Genomic DNA, 26,477 nt, shown 5'->3' on the forward strand with positions numbered 1-26,477 from the left:
CTAAAAGAAATTTTGGGCCAACGCTAATTTATGTCTTCATCTTGATACAAAACATCTAAATACGTGTATATTTATACTGCCATTTTAGCGATTAAAAGCGAAAATTTAAGTCTTAATATTGTTTGGACATTTACCACTTTCATACATATACTGTTAATTAAAACCTTAGAATTAATGATACGGTAATTATCTCTAATATCACCCTTTTTGCCTTCTATTTTTATTTCGTCTCCGTTTTCCAACGATATCTATATTGTCTGCAACGATGTCTATATTGTCTGCGTTTAATGGCCTGATAACGCAGTCTGCACTTTGCAGTCTGCGCTAATTTCTGCGTTTGATTCAGACCCGTAAAATTTGAAGGTAAATATTTTATCAGTTTATAAGAAACAATATATCTTCACATTTTAAAAGAGTATGCTTGTTAAAGTTTGCTTGAATAAAGTATGCATATATTTTTTTTAAATAATAGTGTAATACTGTTAATTGTCAAAACAAAATATTAAAATATCTGTATTAAGCTTGCTCACCAGTTGACAATGCTTTAATTATAATTTCAATTCTTTTGAAATTTACTTGTGATAATTTTACATCAATTGAAATTTTTCTGTAATATTCTTGTGTCAAACATTTAGTACTTAACTTATATAGGTTAAACTATACTAACAACTGCTAACTATTTAAGCACTATCACAGTGAGAGAGTATTTTGCACATACCCTGTTATTTTTATTTTGTATAGTCTCTATATTGATTGATTTTATTGATTTAAGTCTGAACAATGTCAGACACTGAAGAGATAGAATGTGCTAAATGTGCCAATTTCATTACTGTTGAAATGCCTGAACAAGATATGATTAATAAATTGATTGCTTCGGGTTATAAGGTACTTATGCCGGAAACAAATCCAGACATTGCGAAGAGTATTCATGTTACTTCAACTCCCTTTGATAAGGTTGAGAAAAAGCCATCTGCTATTCCAAAAACATTTAAATTTGAGCAGGCAGTCCTTTCTGATCAGCCCAGTGCTAGTCTACAAAATGTCTCACATTTTGAATTCGCGCATGTTTATGGTAATGTACCAAAGTTGCCTTTCTTTTCTGGTGAGGAGCCCTGTCCTAAGGGTGAGGTTTCTTTTAAGGAATGGTTGTTTGAGGTTAAATGTCTAATGAATGATAAGAATTTGTTACCATCCAATGTTCTTCAAGCAGTAAGACGTTCAATCAGAGGGTCAGCCCGTCAAACACTGATCTCAGCAGGTGAAAATGCATCATTAGACAGTATTCTGTTGAAATTTAACTCTTTGTTTGGTACAACATTTGACAAAAATAATGTTACGCAAGAATTTTTTAATGCTTCTCAGCATTCAGATGAGTCTGTGACTGCTTTTGCCTGTCGATTGAAATAAATTTTGTCAAACTCATCACAATCTACAAAACTTTGCCCAACAACATGATGCATATCATACCGACAATAAATAAATATTGATTTGATTTGATTTGACAATCAATAAATATGAGTTCAGATGCTAGAAATAAAATGCTTACATGCAAATTTTGAACTTCCCTTCACGCTGAGAAACTAGTCCCAGACTAGACATAAGTTTGACAATGTTCTTTCCTTTGAACATTAAATAAGGGAAATCAGGGTTGTAGAACATGAAATGTCCTTAAACCCTCACACAGGTGCAACCAAGACTGGTTCACAAATTAAAAGAGTACAGCAGATTGCTGTGTCAGCCGATTCCACTGACATTGAGTGTCGGTTGAGATCTCTTGAGTTAAGAGTGGACAAACAGTATAACGCTCTTACTCAAAGATTGGACCAAGTGCTATCTGCTTTGCCCAACAATAGGCCTCCAGCAAAGACCATACTACCAGGCACCTAACTATCAAAATAGAGGTCGTGGTAGAGGTTATTACAAAAATAACTACCCCAAACAAAATTATAAAATGACTGACCCAAAAGAACAACTGCCTCTGTTGCGGGCAAAACAGGGGTTGGTGAACAAAATGGCCAACTCAATTTGCATTTCAGACTAGTGGGTGAACCAAATAACAGCAATATAAGTCTCGTTAAATTCTGATAATTCTTGGGCTATGGTTCATAGGTGCTTCAGTCCATCTGGCCGGTTATCGTATTTGACAGTTACTTACAATGGCGATTATACGTTGAAAATATTTGATTTAGAATTCTGAGAAGATTAATTGCGAAATGTTTGTGGCATATGTCAGAAGCGCTTCAATCTGTTGTCTTCCTGTTTATTGATTTGCGCTAGAAAGCATAATCCTTATTGGTTCCCTATAATGTGATAAATCAGTTTATTCATAGAAATATAAATACAGAAACAAGCCAAATGCACAAATTTAACAGAAATGATGCATTATCATTTACTCGCAAGAAAAAATAATTTACATACATCGAGTAAACATTACAACGACCTATGCAAGCAATATTGATCTAACTGGTGTATTTATAAAGCAAACAGACAAAATGAAGAAGCATTTATTTTGTACTAAAGGCAACAAAGCAAAATGCAATTGTTATTTAGCAGCATGCATGTACTCGCGGATATTCACTTCTATATTAAGAAAGTGAGACAAATATTAATAATTCTAACATTCAAGTTTTTTTAAGCAACCAAGAGTATTTCAACCTTGAAAATTTGAACTAAATGACAAACACTTTAATGTTATATTGAGAAATCATTTTGCAACCTGTTTCATGTCTGATTTATTAAGTTTCCTATTAAATCACACAAATGCAATAAAACAATAGTAAAAGTAAACTCTTACATCATTGATGCACGCGGAGAACACTTAAAACGTCTCAAAAATATTTACCGAAGACACTAGAAGCATGAATAAACTGGGCCCACGACTCAAACAATATTTAGAAGAACAAATAAATCACGGAACAAACACAAACAATATATCTGGTATCGTCACATGAAAATCATTTTAAGGGGATAGTTATAAATATTTTTTAGTTTTGCTGTTTACATAGTGATATTGCAAATAAATTATGTTTCCCTTAAGTATAGAGGTATCATCATAGAAGAGATCATAAATATTTAATCATTCAGTACTTAAATCAATTTAAACAAATCCCAATTAAACCAGACTTTTATTTGCCAAAATGGCCAGGAAAACCGCTCTATTTTAAGTCCTGTGTTTAAGCTAGGGTCCAATGACAAACAACTTATGTTGTTATCAAGTAAATGGGAATTAATGTGTTTGCTATTAAAATTGTGACCCACCTTTATGCAATATTGTGCAAAGTGTATTGCTTAAGTGTATTAACAAACTGAGTTGCCTTTAAACCCGTCATATCAATCTATGCTGGAGTCAAACCTAATCAACAAACTTGATTATGATCGGAACATCGAGGCAAGAGAATTAAAACAAAAGCTTGCACTTTATTGAAATCAAGTGATTTAGTATTTTCCTCATTTGTCAAACATACCTAACACCTCAATAACCTTGAACTCATTCCCCTTCATGTAAGGCATCTTATTACAACATTATACCCATTGTTAATATAAAGTCATATAGACCTTGACCATGACCCTACCGACTCTGTAGAATATATTATATTTCTGCAGTGTTATATAAAGTGTTTAAAATATCAATTAATTAACACACGTGAAGACATTTTGCTGTTTTTTTTATGATTCGTAACAACACAGGTAAATTCAAGCTGTGGTGGTTAATATCCATCTAGAATGTACCCGTTATGAAAGCGGACAAAACACGATCAAAACACTCCATTACAGCAAATGTTCATTTATAATGATGGAACATGTACAACTCCATGTTCACATCATTGTTTTAACATTGGTCTATCACTATTTTCTGGGTCGAAACTGAAGTAGGTCGAAAGTGCAAAGAAATAATTATTAATAAAATAAGCAATTTGGGTATATTAATTTAAATAAGGTATTTTCTTAATGTTTTACATGTTTCTGTTATGTATGCATCTAGTAGTAACATTAAAGTTCATTAAAGTTTGTCCTTAAATAGCTTCGAATACATTTGTAATTGAAGCTAATCGCAAATGTTGCTTAAAAGCGAAAATGGTTTATTAATAAACAAATTTTATCCGTCGTTTCAATTGTGCTGACCAATCAGAGCATAGCTTATATATGACTCAAAGAATGCGCAAAAGAGATAACCATTGCAATTATTCCTTACATTAACATACTTAGATTTGGTATGTTACTGATAAATATCTCAAATAGATTTCATAGAAAGCAATGTACCCACACTGCAATGTTATCTAATCCCTATTACAGTAAGACTAAACGCTGTAATAGTATGCACAGTTACATGCTAAGCAGCGAGCTTGGACGATGCCCGCAATAGTTATGGTTTGTTATAAACATCATGTATGTCAAAGTATTTATCTTTGTTTTTCTAGACCTGTGTCTCTTATCAAACGTTATACACCTAACAATTTATGATAAAGGTCATATTATTTTTGGCAGGCATGGTCATGGCCGTCAGTGACCTAAGACGTCTTCTACTTTGATCTTGGTCGTTTCTGATTGTGAAAATGCTAAAATCATAAAAACTTTTCTAAGTTATGACTATAACTATGAAAATTGTTATTTCATGTACGATTGTCATTACTTGCTATACTGACAAATGTATGTTACATGATGATACGTTATGATATGTGCTATGTTATCATTACAAAATATTGCAATATTAATTTTCTTTATTTGCTTACCTATTTGCTCAGGCTGACAAAGAAAACTGGTTGGCTCAAAGAGAGTTTAGTCCAGTGTGAGTACTGCTTTAAATGTCATGAGTTGAGACCATTCTAACTTTACTCCTATTGTATGCAATTTAAAAGTTCATTTCTTGCATTTTTCTACGAATTTGCCAATTTGATTGCATAACATATGTCGCGAAATTACTTTAGTCTGACGTAACTGTACATTTATATGCATCGACTTCCATCAACTTAAAAAATCATTGGATTATGACGTGAAATGTATCTGTCATGACTATGGAAGACTTTATATAAAAGGTGCTGGGATGGAAACGTGTTCCCCAGCTAAAGAGAGCCCAGAAAAAATGGCATGCCAAAAATGCATGTCATGAGTATCTTAAACTTACTTATAACAAATCAAAATCGCGCTACATGCATCATGTTTTTGTAATTTGAAATGCTCTTGATTTTATTAGACAAGCGCTGTAACATTATGAAATAAAAAAAATCCCTTGAGAAATACAACATTCACGTTTCACTTAAAATTTGCATGAACTTTTTATAATATTTTTTACTGCTTATATAAACCAGTATTCGATATGTTTGTGTTTCCACATAACCATGCCATCTTCTTTAGTGTGTCTATCCTTTCTGATGTAACTGTCACCATTATATTGTTAAAACTACTTGAAGAATACACGTTAATTTCAGGTACTGCATTAAAAGTATTATCACGGCGCATCAATGTGTAAACAGTGGTCTCTAGCAGATGAATTGAGAAATTCACTGATAAACCTAGCCAGACGACCAACTTTTGCTATTTATTTTTCTGGGTGAATTCTCGAGACGTGCATCTGGGCAAGTAATTTCCAGAGTTTTTTTTATGGTTTATACCGAAATTTGTCCCCTTCCCTGCACAAAAAATTTGCATTTTTCTCTCTGAAGTGACGTTATCGAGAGTAATATAATTAAGCATTTGTAGCAAAGTATTTGACTAATGTTTTATGATAACTTAAATTATAATTTTTAATGTGCTTTTGAACTGCAACTGAAGTCGTTTTAGCTACGGCTGTGCAAACTAAATTGAGACTGCCATGTGAAGAATGATCATTGTCATACTGTGGTTAATAGAATAATCAATAATTAAAATAAATGGTGAACAACCAGCATACGTTTATTCTAAAAAGGGTCTACCACTTTTCCATTGTGTTTTCTAGGGAATATTCGTTTCTTGGAAATCCATTAACAAAATATTTCCACGTTGTGATGTCACGTTATTTACTTTGTACATAGTTTATGAAGTCTCGGAAATAGCGTCTTTTTTATCAATTAGTTTCTCCGCATTTCGTACCAATAAAATGTAAGCAGATTTCTCTATAATACTCAGTAAAAGCGTCCATGCCGAATCGAGGCACGATAAGGCAAATAATATTTAAATGCTTTGAACATAATTTTACAAAATAGCATCAGATGCCGAATAAGCAGAGATATTATACACAATAAGAGGCACTAGTGCTCCATTCATATTATCGAGAGAGATATGATTGTAGAACAGAATGTGACCATTTCCGCGGAAAGGGCTTTTCGTGAACGAAAAGGCAATTTATATTTTACGAACATATAAACAATATTGTAATAAATATTTCATCAAAATATGTTCATACTGAATTTGGCAATAAACTTAAAGAAGTATTATGACTTTTCGACGACAGAAAGGTTGCGGAAATGAGCAAACACAACGGAATGAACCAACTGTAATTTTGTAATGAAACAACAGCGTACATTTGTATAATGAGAAAACTGAATTTAAAACGTTCACTGCAAATTTTATTATTTTATTATTACATCGAAATAATGAACATCACGGGCGTCAGTCTATGATAAAATTTTAATAAGCGTAAATAAATTCAAACGAAAATAAAACCACACATATCAATAAAAAACAATACTGAATGCCTAAAAGTTAACTTCAGTTTTTACAATTTCATCGATATCATAAACATCGCGGTCGCCAGTCTTAAGCACATGGTTTAATTCAGCAGAAAGGCACAAAGACAATTGTGCGATTGTGCATTCGCACTGATGAATCGTAAACTCAAATCTCCGTACATCCCTAACGAAGACTTATAGTCGAAAGCGCTTGGGTATTTAATACTTATTGTTTAAACTCTTTGAACAAATTCTTTCTCATATATATACTTATTTCTTATTGTTCTTGTATCCTCATAGGATCCTGTGTTTTTGCAAGTATATTCGTCGGTGTTTATTATTTAAAGATCGTAACACATAATAGAAGATTAATTAAAGATACTATTATTTTAAAGCAAATTAGTCAGATGCATATACAAATTAATGTGTATAATGTGTCCAACTAGAACTGCAAGCCCTTTATATGTCGGATAAACTATTATAATGACCATTACTAAAATAACTCTATATTATATGATTATAATTAACGGCAAAATATGTAATACCATTGATTCATGTTTCTCAGAGCGCGACAGTCGACATTTGAGCGACGCAAGATACGACGCGCGACATGCGATATGACACTCGTCACTATATCGAGCAAATGTCCCTCAAATGTCGCCTGTCGACTTAAAATTCCCTAGGTCGACACGCGACATTTGCTCGACGCACGATACGACGCGCGACATTTGCTCGATATAGTGTATACCGTTTCGTATGTGTTTTTTTTTTATTGTGTTTGAACATTGTAACCATAATTAAAGGGCAGTTGTAAATCTGAAAACTTTCTTGTTAATAATCACGAATTATTATTGTGTTATGGCCATATTCCACTACGAAAACAAGCCCACGATTCGCTACGATTTATCACATTTATTGATTCGGGAAGACTCGTGATAGTCTATGATTCAGTTATGACAGTCGGACACTGATGCGATTGAGTTACGACGAATCGTGGGGTTCGGTTGAAGTCTTGCGAATAGGGTCGCGACTTCACTACGTTGTGTAAGAATCTACTGCGACTGTACTACGAACGATGCAGATCGGTCACGACTAAGCTAGGACCTCACCGAATGCACCCATGAATGAGGCGCCAATATCTATTGATATTGATCTAAATCGCAATAATCTTAGCGGGCTCACAACTCTCTCGGGGTGAACTCGTGAGAGTCTTGACAAAGTCGTAGCTGATTCGTAGACAGTTTACGTGATCATCGATTTCCCGATTGAGTCACGAATTACCTACGATTCCATTACGACGCCCAAGAACACACTACGATGCTGTTAGGAGTCAACTGCGATTAAATTCAGTCTTGGAGGTCCTGGCCAAATTTTTAACACGTTTAAAATCTGGCCACGATTTTTCGGGAGCTCACGAGTTGCAGGAATCACTTACGACTGGCCCACAACTAGTTAGGAATGAGTTAGTACCTTCGCCAATTGAGCTACAAATGTCCCCGACCACAAAATATTGGAAATCGGGACAAATCGTGGGGAATCGGGTCGAAGTGGAATACCCCTATTATACACTGTTTGCCAGTATTTTTTTATTGTAGAAGGAATAATTTCCACCTTAAGGAAGTGGTTCACTGTGTGTATTCATATCAAATTATTATCAGTATATGGAAATATAAATTAATACATGTTCAAATCTTGAAACACTGTGTGTACATTATATTATCAAACAGGTTACATTGCAATATCAATCTACGCCTCAGCCGATGAGTGCGGCTGTGTTACTGTGGTGGACCGGAAGAACACAGTCTCCGTTAACCATGGTGATGTCGTCCAGTGCTAAGTACCCGGATATACCATCGCCTATCACGCCTTCAAAGGAAACCTGAAAAATACGATAATAGATTGATATGATATTAATCTTGCGCACACGTTTTATGGCAATTGTGTACTTTGCCTTTACAGTTTGAACGTAAACGAACTTTAATTTTTCTGGTAACACGGTTCTATTTTCTAAACTCGCATGATATGCATTTGATTCTTGTTTAACTATTGATTGTTATTGAGTTGCTATACCACTTCTATTAAGCAATGGACCATTTTTTATGGTATTTATACCTATGCATATATAGGTTAAAGTCCGTTCAACAGTGTTAACAGTGTCCGACATGTGCGTCAAATATTGTAATCGTAGCATCCTGAAAGGTTCAACTGTCAAACACATCTTATAGTTTGGTCAATTGACATCCATGTTTACATCTCAATGCAGAAATAACAAATCGTACTTTGTCTTACATGGAAATGTGAGTTTTCGGATTTCAAAGTTGCGTTGCCTAGCTCCCATCCAGTAACGTGACCGTTTCCAAGCGACCAGACCCGAGTCTTGGTATTGGTATCAGTGTGAATGTATACGGTTATCTCCCCTATATCGACGCCTTTTGCGATGTACCAGAACTGAAGGCAGTCGCCGGTCGACGGAGGCAGCTCGGCACTTTTCAACACTGCTTTAGCTCCCTTTGGCACTGCCGATGTTTTGTTAAGAATTATGAATGATCCTGAAATATAATATAGGTATTTGTTGCTGGTTTGTCTTTTCTTTTTATATTATTTATGTCTCATATGGACTTTCAAACAAATACTAGTCCGGCATCATTTGAATATTGGTTAATGCTACGCATATGCATTCCTAAGGGGACAACTTCTCATTATTGTTTAATAAATCTGTATTGAGTGCAACGGGAATAAACGGGATTCGACCATATGGTCATCACTAGAAGAAAACACTTAAGTTGGGTTGCGGGGGATGGGGGTGAGAATGAGCAGCCGCCCGCTCCAAAGACAGAGCTGGGTCTTTAGTGCCCATATTGAAGCACAATTGCATTGGACCTCGGGGAAAAATGAATAACGTGTAGTATGTTAAAAGTGAACTTTCGATCACTGAATTATTTTGCCAGTGTGATATCATTATACTAAGATTTTGCTTAATTGCGTTTAGACTCAACTAGTATGTGATTGTTCTCACCTGAACTTGATTTGTGATCGGAAAGAATTTGGGTATGATCAGACGGTTGTATTGACCAATCAATAGCGTCTGATATTAAAACGTTGGACCAATGGCATAACGTTTTATTATCGAAGTCACACCCAAGGATTGCAGCACTATCTGAAAAGAAACGCGAACCGTACTTGCAAATGGCTTCACATTGAAAAATAATAAAGCATTTATGTGATCACCTGTGCGTTAGACAATGCGTTGTGGTGTAAATACCAATTCTATTAAACGTACATAACAGGGAATAAATACATGATACTAAATAAAGCAATATATACTCTTTTTTTAATTGTTTTAAAAACGACTTTCTTCGTTTGATAAACTATTGAGGAATATCATACTCAACCCATACGTCGTCGTGAAGTAAAACAAATTAACTGCAAGCTGAATAGGTTTTATGACTTTCAGAAGTTTACATTCATGTGCTATGCATGGTTAAAAACTCTTCATTCATTCTAATGGCGTTTGTGTTTGTTATATGAATAAATGGAATAGCTACACGTGATTTTACTCCAAAACACATATGCAAATACCGAAAAAGCAAGCACAGCACAACATGTTAAATCGACCAGCCCTTTTGTTGAGGTGTAAAGACAGTTACGTAGTTATGTATACACCGAAATGCAATGATGAAAGACATGCAAAGCAATGTCAGCGAAGAAAAGTAAGATTGATAGCACCATTTGTACAAGAGAGCGCGCTCGACCCCAAAGGACGGTATCTCAACAACGCCGCCAAACGCACAACGGCATAACCACGTGCCGCCAATCGCAAGAAACCTGTGACAGATACTGCCCAAAGCACGATAAAAAAACATGCCGTCCGAAACAATATGTCACTCAGAGCAAAACATGTGACCCAAAGCACGACAACGCGAATACATAACAGACAAAGCACCATAGCCGGAGCACATACCACTCAAATTATAAGCTAAATCCGACATAAGCATGAAGGATATGCAAAACTCTTAAAGCCGTAAGCATGAAGTCATCAGCGCAACATTGTCGCATTAAGAACCAAGAACATTGTTCTTAAAGTGTGCAAGAAGCTCACTGCACTTTTTGCGTAGAACACACATCATGTCATGATCAGTTGAACACTGGCGTAACCTTGCGCGGTAAATACTATCGCACGTGACGTCACATTACATGTGAAACCATTTCGGCAATGCTGAAACAGAAGTATTAACTATTATCCAAGCAAACGCATCGTGGAAAATGAAGCATCGGGTACACGAAGCGCTTTATTGTTTCGCCTTTATCTCAACTTAAGCGATATGAACTCGCTTGAAGCATGAAGGAAGCGCCGGGAATTCGATGATTTAATATTTGTGGGATCATCATCAGTGATCGCCAGGTGCAATTTTACCTAAACTAGAACATTCCTGCAAATTACACGACTCCGTATCATATGCATTCCCGCTGCAATCCTCGTCGCGTGTGGTGGAACAAGAGCGTAACTTGGACCGGGAACCAGTCCCGCATGTGACGTCACATGGCGTGTAAAACCATGGCGACCATTCTAAAGACATATCTATAATTATTTTTCTGTCAACTTTTAAATTTAAGAGTTTGCAATAAAGCAGAAAAATGTCCATTTCAGTGTCCTAATTATTATCGAGCAAGTTAACCATTAACAATGTTTATATTCAAACAAGCTGTTCAAAACAGACAGCATTTGGTTATGCGCCGTGGTTGTGATCAACAGCTCGCCAGTATCAACCTGGCTATGACCTTTATGCATGAATATATTAGTTTTCGTACTCGAAGGGATTACATTTCACATCACTTAGTATACTATAATGACCTTATTAAACCCGTGCAAAATAGCAAAGACCTATAGGTCTTAAAAAATAGGCAAGAGCTAACCGAATGCAAATATATAAATAAGACAATCCAGGCTTATAATTGATTCGAATTGAACTCCAGAGTATCAGATTAATTTTGTTGAACCATATAGCTCGAAAATATTATCGCGGTTCTGATTTTTATGCACAATTATATAAATATACTGTGTCGCTGAATATGTTTATTTCCAACTGGAAACGACTTTAATCGATTGAAGCGGTTTTCACTAATTAAACGGCCTCGTTAAACTAGTGCAAAACGTGCACGTACACAACCAAATGCAAATATGGGAAACTGTTCAAACGCATAATTAACGCTTATTGAGTCTTCGACAACACGTGAATGTTATCGATTTGTACCATGTTTACCTCATATGTTTTGAAAGAAGCACATTCTGCATAGAAAGTTGCGCAATTTAATTTTATTGAAAATCTTACTGCTACTATGTGCTACATGGATGAAAATGTCAACTATTGTCTTGTTGTGAGTTATTATGTCGTGTGTTCGTGTATCGTTATGCAAATTTTCATGAATAAATTACTGGAGTATGTTATTGTATTTTATATAGGGGTAGTTAATACATACGGTATTTAATAGTTATTCGAGAATATGGAAATTATTATCTTGCAATATCGGAGACAACATTTCAGCCATTGACCTCGGCCTGTTAACCTCGCAGCGCAAGTTGAACAGTTGCCAAGAGGATGACAGACTCTCCTGCAATTCTAATGAATAGTTAACCCATTTATGCCTAGTGTACTCTACCATCCTGCTAAATTGGAGCAATTAATTTCCAAAATAAGGGATGTATAGTATATTTATTTCTATATATGTACTATAAAAATATGCATCATGCGGCGTCTCATTTGGGTCTACGCTGTTTGCCAAGGCCTTTTTTTCTAGACGCTAGGCATAAATGGGTTAAGCCCGCCAATATGAACCTGGCACCGAAATGGCTTGACTATATTTGAGTACTGTTACACACAATAAATGACTTTCCGATTAAATTTTACTTCGTTAAAAACTGTTTTGGTCTCATCAAAGTCATGGAAAACGTGTTCGGACGAAACCGATTGCATGTTTATTATAGATTATAGATATAGATAATATGAGTCGCGTTCTGAGAAAACTGGGCTTAATGCATGTGCGTAAAGTGTCGATAAGCAGTCCGCACATGCTAACCAGGGACGACACTTTCCGCTTTTATGGTATTTTTAGTTTCAAGGAAATCAAGTTTAGGCGGAAAGTGTCGTCCCTGTGCGGACTGCACAGGCTAATCTGGGATGACACTTTACGCACATGCATTAAGTAAAGTTTTCTCAGAACGCGACTTATATTTTCAATCCAAGGGTATACAATTTTTCTAATGAAGTTTACGAGTGCCAGGTCAGTATTGTCGAGCTATAGCTATGATACACCAATTCATTTTAAGGGACAATCACAACTCTCACGCGGTAATAAAGCTTCGAATAAGTGATTGAACAAATTGCTGAGCACTTAAATAAAGCTGTTGGGTATTTATGTTTCAGTTAAAATCAATGCTAAAATACGTGTTAAATTATATCAGTCATAACAATAATATAGAATTTTAATACAAATGAGCTGTTTTAACGGATCCAGAATGGCCAGATTTCTAGGTTCTTGGTCGGAACTGGCCGACGCGATCCGAATGGCCTAGACTTGTTTGGAGTCATTTAGAGTGACTACTTGTGAAAACTCATTTTTTTTAATGTTTGACCAATATATGAAGATTTTGTCTTGTTTCTTTTTATGCTGTTACTGTTGTTTTGTTTGTTGTTGTTGTTTTGGTGAATGTGGTGTTTGTTGTTTTGTTTGCTTCTGTCTTTGTTGTTGTTTTTTGTTTTGGTTTGTTGTTGTTTTTATTGTTGTTGTAAAGGAGGAGTGGGAGGGAGCGGTTGATTGTACGACTCCTCTTCAATGCTTAAAAAGAAATTCACCAAAATAGATAACACATATTAATCCCATAAATACGAATGCCTTTACGCTCCACACTTAAGAAATTAATAAAGGGCAATATCTAGCTAAATCTTAAAGTGACAGTTACGGTAATGGAAGTTGGCATTTCTCTTAAAGTCATGTATTATTAAATGATGCACGCAAGAAACAAACTATGCAAAAAACGATTATAACTTAAAAACACTGACAAATTGGTTATGCATTTTGTATTCTGCATTTACTATCTATGCCCTCAATGAATCAATATAAAAAAGTTGCATTTCATGTTTTCAATGATAAGGTAGTTATGCTTTGCACACGAAACATCTAAATGACAATAACTATAAATATCTTGAATGAAATGTTACGGTCCTTGTACTCTTTAATTCCCCTACTTACATTATTTGTAGTTGCATTTGATTCCCTTAAATACTTCCTTAGTTATGTTCAGCACAAAAAAGAAAAAGAGGACTTAAAAAAGAACAGGGAAAGAACTACATAATAATAACATGAAAGATTTAGTTCTTGTTTTCTGCACATCACTAAATGTGCTCTGAATGGCCTCTATCAAAATTATGTTTAAAAGCCTTTAGTTCTCATAAAGTGTTTCACCGCCAAAATTATAAAATGTAATAACTCTGTAAAGCCTTAAATGTTAGTTACGGCACTTGTTCTCTATGCTTCCTCTCAATGCACTCTATCCTTACATGAAGTTTCAGTTGAATCGCTTAAATAATCCCTGATTTTGAATCTGCACAAAAGCGGGACACACTGACGGATAGAAAGACACACGGAAGGACGAATGAACATACGGGGCGTTAATATAGATCTTCAAAGCCGTTTTCGTTCGTCATCCTCGTTACCAGTTAAATCATGTATATACAGGTTATCACATTATTATACCTGGACACTTGTTTAGTGTGCACGATTGTATTTCATTGTGTGTTCCACTACAGTCCCCGCCGCCATATTTTGGGACCGGGTTGCTGCAGCTTCTGCCTCGGGTCACGTGACCTGTTCCACACGTGACGTCACATCCGCTCCACGTGGTCCACGATGTCCAGCCTCCATCAACTGTCAATAGCATTATATTAAAAATTATGTTAAGTGTCTTCATCATCACCCCAATCCCTCTCATCCTTATCATTCTAATCCTACTCATCACCATCATCACCATCATCATAATCATCATCATCATCATCATCATCATCTTCCTCTTCTTCTTCTTCTTCTTCTTTTTCATTACGATCAACACCATGTACAGCTGCAACAAAAGCATTACACATTCCGACATGTTCATCACAAACTCGGTCGCCTTTTTGTTTGCGGTCCATGTTTCATCACATTCAATAAATAGTAAAAACCTAAAATATTTCTGCAGATTCCATGCAAAACTGTCAGCTTAACGATATTGAGATTCACACATGAAGCGAATGGCATCCAAGTTAAATTGATCTACTTTGTTTTATAGACCTGACGATTCAATGGGAAAACGTCTATAACAAACAATAGGTATCAGTAACATCTATCGCAATTCTTATCCTAACAATAATGTGTTTGTTCAGTATATATGACATCATTACTTTACCTGGACAGGGGTTTAGTGTGCACGATTTCGTTTCATTGTGTGTTCCACTGCAGTCGCTGCCGCCGTATTTCGGTACTGGATTGCTGCAGTTTCTGCCTCGGGTCACGTGACCTGTTCCACACGTGACGTCACATCCGCTCCACGTAGTCCACGATGTCCAGCCTCCGTCAACTGTCAATAGTATCATAATAAACACTACGATGGTACCTACATGAAAAATTGGCACAATCATCATCATCATCATCATCATCGTCATCAACATCTTCATCAACATCATCATTAATAAAACTACTTTCACTAATAATATAACGAAAGCCTTACATATATGATTTCTTCAAATTTGGTCGCATTTTTTGTTTAAGGTGTATGTTCAATTATATAGTCAATTATATCTGTCACTGTAACGGTAGACATGCATACGTGGAAATGAATGTCATCTAAATCAAATTCATCTTTTTGCTTAATAGATCAGACGAGTCACACACAAACACATTAATAACACATAAAAGGTTTAACATAAAATAAATGGCAACGTTGAACTGTTCTTTATTAAAGCGTTGTTTCAAAACGTTTTGTTACGTAATTATTGCAACATCGCAATACCTGGACAAGGGTTTAGTGTGCACGATTTTGTTTCAATGTGTGACCCAGTGCAGTCGCTGCCGCCGTATTTCGGCACTGGGTTGCTGCAGTTTTTTTCTCGGAACACGTTACCTATCTCACACGTGGCGTCACATCCGCTCCACGTTGTCCATGATGTCCAGCCTCCGTCAACTGTCAATAGTTATCTTATTAAACACTATAAAATAACATAACATAACATAACATATGGTTTATTGTAATGCAAGGCCTCCAGACCAAAATACAATTGTTCAATAATCATCCAATGGTGGTGACAGAGATATGTTAATTAATAATTATATTATAAACGAGCAGAACATGTACCACAAAGACATAAGCATGCAATATATATAACATATCATATAATAACTTTGACAAGTAAGTAATTCAAGTTATATATTTCATAATGAAAGTAATTATAACGTCAAGAAACACTTTTATATTCAATTAAGTATCAAGCAAAAACGTCTTCCGAGTAGTAAACGCATCGTGCATATATTTTGCAATAGCAATTACACTCTTTCTGTCATATTCCGACATCATTGTATAAAACAGATTTAAAGTAACATACTGGTTTCCAATAATGTCCATTACATATTTAAGTCTTAACTTATCATATAACGGGCACACTAAAACAAAATGGAATTCGTTTTCAGTTACACATACATTGCGTTTTAAACAGAAGCAACAATATCTATATTCTCTATCTATATTCATATGTCGGCCTTTTTTAATTTGTAGTTCGTGGCTTGAACAACGAACATTCGATAACGTCCTTTTTAAATATAAGGTAGATCCATGTTTAGGTATCTCTCTGTATTCAGGAAAGTTTTGAAGTATTTATAATGTGATGATATACTATGATGGTGCATATATAAAAGTGTCATTATCATCCTCCTCATCATCATAATCATCATCAGCATCACTATCATCATCATCATCATCATCATCATCATCATCATCATCATCATCATCATCATCATCATCATCATCATCATCATCATCATCATCATCATCATCATCATCATCATCATCATCATCATCATCATCATCTACAATAACGATTACTTCTTATACTCCATCTTCTACTACTAAAACAACATCAACAATTTGTGAGAGGGACCTTGCGCGTTAAAACAAAAAATAGTTATAACAAACAATAAGTATCAGTAATATCTTTGTAGCAATGATTTTTTTATATTTAAAACAACGTTTGAATTTTTTATCAGTAAACGGCATTATTATACCTGGACAAGGACTCAGTGTGCACGATTGTGTTTCATTGTGTGTTCCACTACAGTCGCTGCCGCCATATTTCGGGACCGGGTTGCTACAGTTCCTGTCGCGGGACATGTAACCTGCACCACACGTGACGTCACATTCGGTCCACGCGATCCAAGATGTCCAGCCTCCGTCAACTAAAAACGTGAATCTGTTGTTTGTCCTTTTCATTACGACATATTAACTATGCGTTATTTTTATCTAACAAGTATATGCCTTGCAAACTCCTCAGTGTATATAAACCAAAACTGGCAAAAGAAATCCTTACATATTTGTGATAATTTCGAGTTTGTTACTTCTTAATAGACATCAGTAGCATTTACATTATACAAATTTTTGTTTTGACTCGTTTGTATTCAACCTGTAAAGGAAAATACTTAGTAACTGATCCAAACCATAGCATATGTAAGGATGGAAAGCAATGCGATATGCGGTGAGCCGGTCTATATGTTTCGCAGAGGTCGATAAAAGTGTACATGTTCACGCACGTGAATTGGCTAAAGCGTTTTGGTATATGCGCACATATAAACAAACACTCTCCATTGAGATTCAGTATTAATTTAACGATATTGCAATGATTGATATAAGCCGAAATCGAAGACATTGTCAAGATGAGAAAAATGTACGCCAATACCGATGAAGCGAAAATGGTGACAACACTAAGAGTGAACACAGATGAAACATGTTACCGGTGAAGACACTGGTAACACACAGCATAGACACCTTATAACAGTTAACTGGTGCAGAAGAAGAGGAACTGTGAAAAATACACCACATCTAAATGAAAATGGGAACAGTGCAGATACAGTGTCACATGTGACAACAGTAAAGATACATGCAACATGCTGATCAATGATGAAGAATCGATACAAATGGTAAAACGGCAAAGATATAACAAGCAAACCGATGCAGTCGATATGACGGGGGTGGAAGCAAATAGCAAACATTACTGAAAGAAGTGCACAATGCATCAAACTTGATAGTCATTGGAATAAACGGATAAATAAAACAATGACATAAACACGTAGAAGAGATAAATATGATACAAATAATGGTTTCGACAAATAAAACAAGGAGATTAGTGCAGTGGCACGTTTGGGAACGATAAAGGAATCAAAAGTAACAACCCAGAAGAAGCGGTTCTGGAGTGAAACCTCAGCGAAGCTAAATAAAAAATGGGAAACAACGCAATAGAAGCAGCAGTGGTGATAAAACATCAGGGAAGATATCAGAACCAAGAGTTAGAGAACGGTAGAAGTGGTTCTGACGTGAAATCTCAGCGAAGCAAAATGAAAAATTGGTAACAACGCAATATAAGCTGCACTGGTGATAAAACCTCAGAACATATAAACATGAGAACCGCTAATTTCAATTGACAAGTATTATCAAACCCTAGGCGAAAAAATAGGAACAAATTAAAGGAATGCACAGTGGACGTGGCACTAGAAATAAAACATTAGCGAAGGTACATAATAAAACTTGAGAAACAGCAAAATAATAGAGGCACTGGGCATACAACGCTCACCGAAGAAAGAAATGTAAAATGGTTAACGGTTGAAGCGGTGATGGTTATCCAATACTAACCGAAGATAATTAAAACATGGAAAACACCGAAAAAGTAGCGACGCTCGTAATCAAACCCACAGCGTAGTTAAATAAAACATGGGAAAAGAGAAGAAAAAACATGGAAGACAGCGCAATAGAAGCAGCATTAGTAATTTACATCTCAGTGAACAGAATTAAACACGAGAAACAGCACAATTTAAATGGCACGTATTATGCATTATCAGCGAAAATAACTGATGTCAGCGTCGATACTGGTCAACAGAACTTTAAGAATAGAGTAGTAGAAACATCTTAAGTGATAAATCCGTCCGCGTAAACCGGTATATTCCAAAAGGGGAAAAGCGCAGAAGTCGCACTGGTGAGAACACTCCAACAGATGAATGAAAAATGGGCTACAAGGGTAACAGTGCTATAAAAGCGGATTTGGTTATAAATTCCTCAGCGTTCGTAGACACAATCTGACGCAATGCTTTTGACCTGAGCACGGGTTCTGCGTGCATGGTACAGTCTCTTGGTGACTTCCGGTGCAGTCGTCGGCATGTCCGGTGCTGCAGTGTCGCAGTCGACTCTTACTTCCGGTCCCACACGTTAACGAGCAGGGCAACTCAAACCATGCGGACCAGGCTACAAAAACGTGGGATTTGATCTTACGTTATTCGCTGTAACGCTTCTTATATGAAACAAAACCTTATTCTGCAAACGAAATAGTCTTAAATTCATGTTATTTAATAAACCGCCGTGTTCACGATCGAAGTCCTTGTTCATATCCGGCGACTTGTATTGATTGTTATGCGTATGTATGTATTAACAGATACAAAATATCTGCCAATAAATATTGGAGCCGTGATATCATGGGTAGGATTTTGAGTCATATAATAAATTATTGTCGTTACAACGAACCTAAAAAGCCGTGTAATTTGATTGCTATTGGTTGAACGATTCCCCCAATTTATAGGACATAGATACTGTTTATTCAGACTTATTCAAAAGAATATCGACTTCATCTTCAAATATAAACAATTTGTATGCCACGTGACTACAAATTACAACAAATCATTAAATAACATAAAAAGTAAATTAAAATGAAAAAACAAATAAACACAATATATGGGTAGAACGCGTAAATTCTATCGAAGTTGAGATGAAATATATTTAACGGTATAGGGGTATTTATAAATTGGTAAATAAATTTCAGAAAGCATAATAAGCTATATAGATAAACCATAAATAAATATATACATATTCCACCTTCCTCTGTTTAACTTATTTCATCTGATTCCATTGTTTCCTCTGTTTTATGTCTACGTATACGGTATACATATTTCACATGTTTTTATTTGAATATATACTCGTGTTTATTTGCATGTATTTGTAGAATTATATTCTTACTTTGTTAATGAAATGTGGTAAACATTAAGATAAGTGGTAAACATTAAGATGTGGCAACCGGAACTATCCTAAAACAAAAATAATGTATTTTGACCTGGACATGTTTTCCCGGTAGAGCATCTGGTGCTTTCTAAGTCAAGTCCAGAACATGGGCGTCCTCCGGAAGATGGCGCTGGATTTGCGCAGGTGCGCGTTCTCTGCGCGTGACCGTCACCGCATGTGACGTCACAGTTAGACCATGACGTCCAATTTGACCAACTGCCATCAACTGCAATATCCAGTAAGTTAATTTTTACATTAACTATGGGGAAATGTGTCTATCGTAACCTGTATTTTAGTTTTGGCTTTTAAAGAACACAATACAGGACACACATAACACTTACTACATTATTTCGTAGTTAACACATTGGCGATTACAATGTTGATCAACCAAAACCGTTCATTACTAAAATTTACAAGTATTCAAACTTTCCAATTATAACACCGGAAATAATCATATCGCAAGTCAGTTAATGAATCTTATTCACAAGTGCATGTTCTGTATGATTCTTTATTTTGAGTACAAAAACCTGGACAAGGATTCATTGTGCATGGTGTCGTCTGTTTGTCATCCCCGGTGCAGTTATAACCGCCGTGCGCAGGCGCGGGATGCGAGCAGGTGCGCGTTCTTGTTAATTTTCCATTTCCGCATGTGACGTCACATGACAGCCATGATGACCAGGTCGTCCAAGCCCCGTTCACTGTTGGATGTAAAAGGATTTTAATTACTGACTACTGACTCAAAATAAACAAGGTTTGTTTATATCAATATGTCATTTGCAGGCACGTGTTGGATGTAAATGGGTTTACTGTCTAATACTGACTACATAAACAGGTTTGTTTATATCACTATGGCTTTAGAACGACACACATTACAAAACAAATATAGTATTGCACATCACCAATATGTTCTCTTCAATCTTGGTCGCTTTTTTGTTTAAGGTGTTGTTTAAGGTGTATGTTCTATCATATTTAATATATAGTCAGTTATATCTGTCACTGTTAACATAGACATGCATACATGAAAATGAAGGTCGTTTAATAGTAAAAACATTTATAACACACAGAAAGTATGAAATAAAATTTATGGCTACGTTGAACTCTTTTCCTCAGCAACGTAACTATACCTGGACAGGGGTTTAAAGTGCACACTTTTGTTTCATTGTGTGTTCCACTACATTCACTGCCCCCGTATTTCGGGACTGGGTTGCTGCAGTTTCTTTCTCGGATCACGTGGCCTGTATCACACGTGACGTCACATCCGCTCCACGTTGTCCATGATGTCCAGCCTCCGTCAACTGTCAATAGTTATCTTAGTAAACACTATATTGATAGATATCTGAAAAAGTGTTATCATCCTCCTCCTCCTCCACATCATCATCATCATCATCATCATCATCATCATCATCATCATCATCATCATCATTATCATCATCATCATCATCATCATCATCATTATCAACAACAACATCAAAATCAACAACGACGGCTACTACTACTTCTACTACCACTTCTACAACAGAAGCATTGCCCTAATCAACATGTTCACCACAATATTGGCCGTCTTTTTTGTTTGTGGACCATGTAGTTAGGTAAATGAACACATTGACCCACCAAAAATGCTACAAAAGGTTTTTGGAATGACCTGGTTTGGAAGAATATAAGATATCAAATGTTTAGCAAAATCAAACCTCCGCAAACCTATTTATGATCATAACTATGTAACTATTCACTCAAAGTTGGTGATTTTGGTGTCTATATCCACGTTTTGTGGGTCAAAGAACACTTTAAGATCTTCAGACATAGTGTTAGTTTGTTATGCTACACAAAAATCCAACATGGCGTTCACAAAAAGCCACCGCCACAATAGCAGGGACCACAAGTCAATACAGTTTTACTCAAAGGCGATGAATAATAATCAAATTCCAATTAATGTCATTCAGTTGTCTTCTATCACCTGATACTTAATCATCTTTAATCATAACATTTTTCGAAAAGGGTTAAATGGTCGGTGTCGTCCTTCTCGTCTTCAGTACAGACCTCTTGTAAATTGTTGAATTATTTGAATTAATTGTTGAATTACTTTCACAGTTTGACGACGGCCAAATACAGCAGTGCATGGAAGTCCATATCGTCGTGAGCTGAATAATGAGAATATTCATCATGTAGAACAGTAACAATGGATGATTTTCAATAGTTCTTTAGGTGCAGCATTGTTCTTGGTCATGATTGGTCGTTTTCCGGTTTCCATTCTAATTCAGTGGGATTCCGAGTACTTACCTTACGCTTTCATACCATGGTTTGATAGTATACGCGTTTGCTAAGACATACTGTTGCAGTGTCGCAGTCGACTCTTACTTCCGGTTCCACACGTGACCGAGCACGGCGTCTCAAACCATGCGGACCAGGCTACAACAACGTGGAATGTTATCTGTAATTCGCTGTCACGTTTTGTATAGGATACAAACCTCTATACTGCAAACGAAACATTATGTGCGCGTAATTTGATATATCGCAGTGTTCACGATTGTTGTCCTTTGTTCACTTTCGGCGACTTTTATTGATTGTTAGGATTACTTATGCATAAACAGTTGTTAAATATTCATGTGTATGCTAATGAATATCAGAGCAATAATATCCTATACTATATTAATTTGAATCATTTAAAAAGCATTAATGTAGTTACAACGAACTAAAAACTTACAAATTAACTTCTTCTTTTTTAACTTGTACCAATGAACATCGAAATATACTAAAATATACACATACTTTTCTGTCACCTGAATACGAATAACAACAGAGCATTATATTACATGAGCATAAAATTATTCGGCCGTTTTCCACCTTCCTCTGTTTCACTTATTTCATCTGATTCCATTGTTTCCTCTGTTCATGTCTACGTGTACTACGGTATATATTTATAGACCTGCAACCTCAACAAGACGTTGTTGCGATTTAGGATCGGTTTTGGTGGAACAGATATTTCACATGTTTTTATTTGAATATTTACTCGTGTTTATTTGCATGTATTTGTAGAGTTATATTCTTACTTTGTAAATGAAACAACAATAAGGTATTTGGACCTGGACATGTTTTCCCGGTAGAGCATCTGGTGCTTTCTAAGTCAAGTCCAGAACATGGGCGTCCTCCGGAAGATGGCGCTGGGTTTGCGCAGGTGCGCGTTCTCTGCGCGTGACCGTCACCGCATGTGACGTCACAGTTAGACCATGACGTCCAATCTGACCAACTACCATCGACTGCAATATCCAGTAAGTTAATGTCTACATTGACTATGGGAAAATGTGTTCATCATAACGTGTTTTTTAGTTTCGGCTTTTTAAGAACGCAATACAGGACACACATAACACTTACTACATTATTTCGTAGTTTACACATTGGCGATTACAATGTTGATCAACCAAAAGTGTTCATTACTAAAATTTACAAGTATTCAAACTTTCCAATTATAACACCGGAAAAAAACATATCGCAAGTCAGTTAATGAATCTTATTCACAAGTACATGTTCTGTATGATTCTTTATTTTGAGTACAAAAACCTGGACAAGGATTCATTGTGCATGGTGTCGTCTGTTTGTCATCCCCGGTGCAGTTATAACCGCCGTGCGCAGGCGCGGGATAAGAACAGGTGCGCGTTCTTGTTAATTTTCCATTTCCGCATGTGACGTCACATGACAACCATGATGACCAGGTCGTCCAAGCCCCGTTCACTGTTGGATGTAAAAGGATTTTAGTTACTGACTACTGAGTTAAAAACAAACAAGGTTTGTTTTTATCAATATGTCATTAGCAGGCACGTTTTGGATGTAAATGGGTTTACTTTTTTAATACTGACTACATAAACAGGTTTGTATATATCATTATGGCTTTAGAACGACACAAATTACAAAACAAATATAGTTTTGCACATCACCAATATGTTCTCTTTAATCTTGGTCGCTTTTTTGTTTAAGGTGTTGTTTAAGGTGTATGTTCTATCATATTCAATATATAGTCATTTATATCTGTTACCGTAACCATAGACATGCATACATGAATTGAAGGTCATCTAATAGTAAAAACATTTATAACACACAAAAAGTATGCAATAACATTTATGGCTACGTTGAACTCTTTTCCTCAGCAACGTAACTTTACCTGGACAGGGGCTTAGAGTGCACACTTTTGATTCATTGTGTGTTCCACTACATTCACTGCCCCCGTATTTTGGGACTGGATTGCTGCAGTTTCTTTCTCGGATCATGTGACCTGTATCACACGTGCCGTCACATCCGCTCCACGTTGTCCATGATGTCCAGCCTCCGTCAACTGTCAATGTCAATAGTTATCTTATTAAACACCATAATGATAGATATCTGAAAAAAGTGTTATCCTCCTCCTCCTCATCATCATCATCATCACCATCATCAACAACATCAACATCAAAATCAACAACGACGACTACTACTACTTCTACTACCACTTCTACAACAGAAGCATTGCCCTTATCAACATGTTCACCACAATATTGGCCGTCTTTTTTGTTTGTGAGCCATGTAGTTAGGTCAATGAACACATTGACCCACCAAAATGCTACAAAAGGTTTTTGGAATGACCTGGTTTGGAAGAATATAAAATATCAAATGTTTGGCAAAATCGAACCTCCGTAAACCTATATATGATCATAACTATGTAACTATTCACTCATAGTTGGTAATTTTTGTGTCTATATCCAGGTTTTGGGGGTTAAATAACACTTAAAGATCTTCAGATATAGTGTTAGTTTGTTATGCTACACAGAAATCCAACATGGCGTTCACAAATAGCCACCGCCCCAATAACAAGGACCACACGTCCATACAGTTTTACTCAAAGGCGATGAATTTTTTTGGCAAACGTTTTTGTTTTGGAGACAAGGAACACTTTTATTGAATTATTGAGATCACTAAGCAAATGAATAATCATCAAATTCCAATTAATTCCAATTAATGACATTCAGTTGTCTAATATCACCTGATACACAATCACCATTAATCGTAACATTTGTTGAAAAGGATTAAAAGGTCGGTGTCGTCCTTCTCGTCTTTAGTACAGAATTGTTGGGATTGTCATAGTTTGACGACGGCCAAATACAGCATTGCATGGGACTCCATAGCATCGTGAGCTGAATAACGAGAATATTCATCATGCAGAATATTACAATGGGTGATTTTCAATAGTTCTTTAGGTGCAGCATTGTTCTTGGTCATGATTGGTCGTTTTCCGGTTTCCATTCTAATTCAGTGGGATTCCGAGTACTTACCTTACCCTTTCATACCATGATTTGATAGTATACGCGTTTGCTATAACATACTGTTGCAAGTGATATTGGGGGTAGTCGCTCAGTAGTGACGAATTTTTCGGCAGTAACCACTTTTTTTTGAAAATAGTATGACGCAGTGATTCTTATGAATATTTTACTTGTCATCAAACGGATCCCCCAGCAACCATTTGCTAAGATTCGATATTTCCTCTTGAGACTTATTTTGAAGGAGAAATGAACTGTCACATTACTTAATGATAGAACCATGTTTCATTAATTTCCTCTTTATTCATTTATGCATGACCAAAGAGCAACTAATTGCATACCTCGTCTCCTAAAAGTTCTTTAAACATGTTAATATTATACACTATATGTTCCTTTGATTGATTGTTTGTATAAGAGCTAAAGTAGATGGTCTTATTGTCCCTTTCGGAATATTGCAGGAGCAAGATAAGCAAATCTGTACCCTCGCCGATTAATGTTGTGGTGCTTCGACGGGATAATCCCACTGTAGCTTTTAAAATATCAAACGTATCCATTTCCTGGATTCACAAAGACATTTCATCCCATTCTAGTCAAATCTGTGTTGATCTGAGCAAACTTGTCTGCTTTGTTTTTGTTACGAGACAAACAATCCTCCAGTTTGCATGAGCATTCTGTTTCTTTGGTAAAACTCACAATAGGGTTCACGTTTTTTTATCATCGTCTCTGGTGTGTGTTGTCTTTATAGAACGTCCGTCTTTGTAACCATCGAACACCAAATTTGCTTGCCCATTATGTTTTACAGTGAAATCTGGATAAGACTCGACTATTGCGCTTTATTTGTCAACCTTAGTCCATGGTAAACAATGAAGCACAGAACCACCATCAAGCACGTAATAATCTGTTTAACGAATACAGTGCATTACAGCCTCAATTGATCAGCATTATCTCGAATCGTCTGAATGATCTGAGGCTTGTCTATTTTATGTTCTTGGCTTCAAAGAGGCAGCAGGATGTGGACTGAGTCCATACGACAATATGACTTTAAGGGAAAACTCTCCAGATTTTGACACTACCAAGAACAAAAGGAACATTTGCTGAAGGTAGTAATACGCAGATCGACGGTAATAGACGTGGCCAGTTGCAGCAAAGATGGATAAACAATCGGATACTTTCTGCAAATACATCAGCCAATGCCCATTAAGATCTGCCTTGATC

General features: G+C 36.1%; 1 protein-coding gene across 21 annotated transcripts in view; it reads right to left on the minus strand.

Moving 5' to 3' along the window:
- Positions 1 to 8,342: 8,342 nt before the first annotated feature.
- Positions 8,343 to 26,477, minus strand: part of LOC127837303 (SCO-spondin-like) — a 192,545-nt gene continuing 174,410 nt past the window's right edge. For 16 of the 21 annotated variants that reach the window (XM_052364240.1, XM_052364239.1, XM_052364229.1 and 13 more), the window contains 6 exons: positions 15,082 to 15,252; positions 14,397 to 14,567; positions 11,059 to 11,211; positions 9,661 to 9,801; positions 8,934 to 9,193; positions 8,343 to 8,523 (listed from right to left, as the gene is read on the minus strand). In XM_052364240.1, the coding sequence (XP_052220200.1) occupies positions 8,398 to 8,523; positions 8,934 to 9,193; positions 9,661 to 9,801; positions 11,059 to 11,211; positions 14,397 to 14,567; positions 15,082 to 15,252 (1,022 nt within the window). In that variant the 3' untranslated portion in view covers positions 8,343 to 8,397. Of the gene's footprint in view, positions 8,524 to 8,933; positions 9,194 to 9,660; positions 9,802 to 11,058; positions 11,212 to 14,396; positions 14,568 to 15,081; positions 15,253 to 15,684; positions 15,856 to 16,949; positions 17,121 to 19,026; positions 19,174 to 20,032; positions 20,207 to 20,507; positions 20,679 to 21,104; positions 21,276 to 23,060; positions 23,235 to 23,535; positions 23,707 to 24,133; positions 24,305 to 26,477 lie in introns of all 21 variants that reach the window. The other 5 variants (XM_052364220.1, XM_052364219.1, XM_052364238.1 and 2 more) reach the window with 3 other exon arrangements.

This window comes from Dreissena polymorpha, chromosome 7 (assembly GCF_020536995.1).
Source record: "Dreissena polymorpha isolate Duluth1 chromosome 7, UMN_Dpol_1.0, whole genome shotgun sequence".
In the NCBI taxonomy this organism is placed as follows: Eukaryota; Metazoa; Mollusca; class Bivalvia; order Myida; family Dreissenidae; genus Dreissena; species Dreissena polymorpha.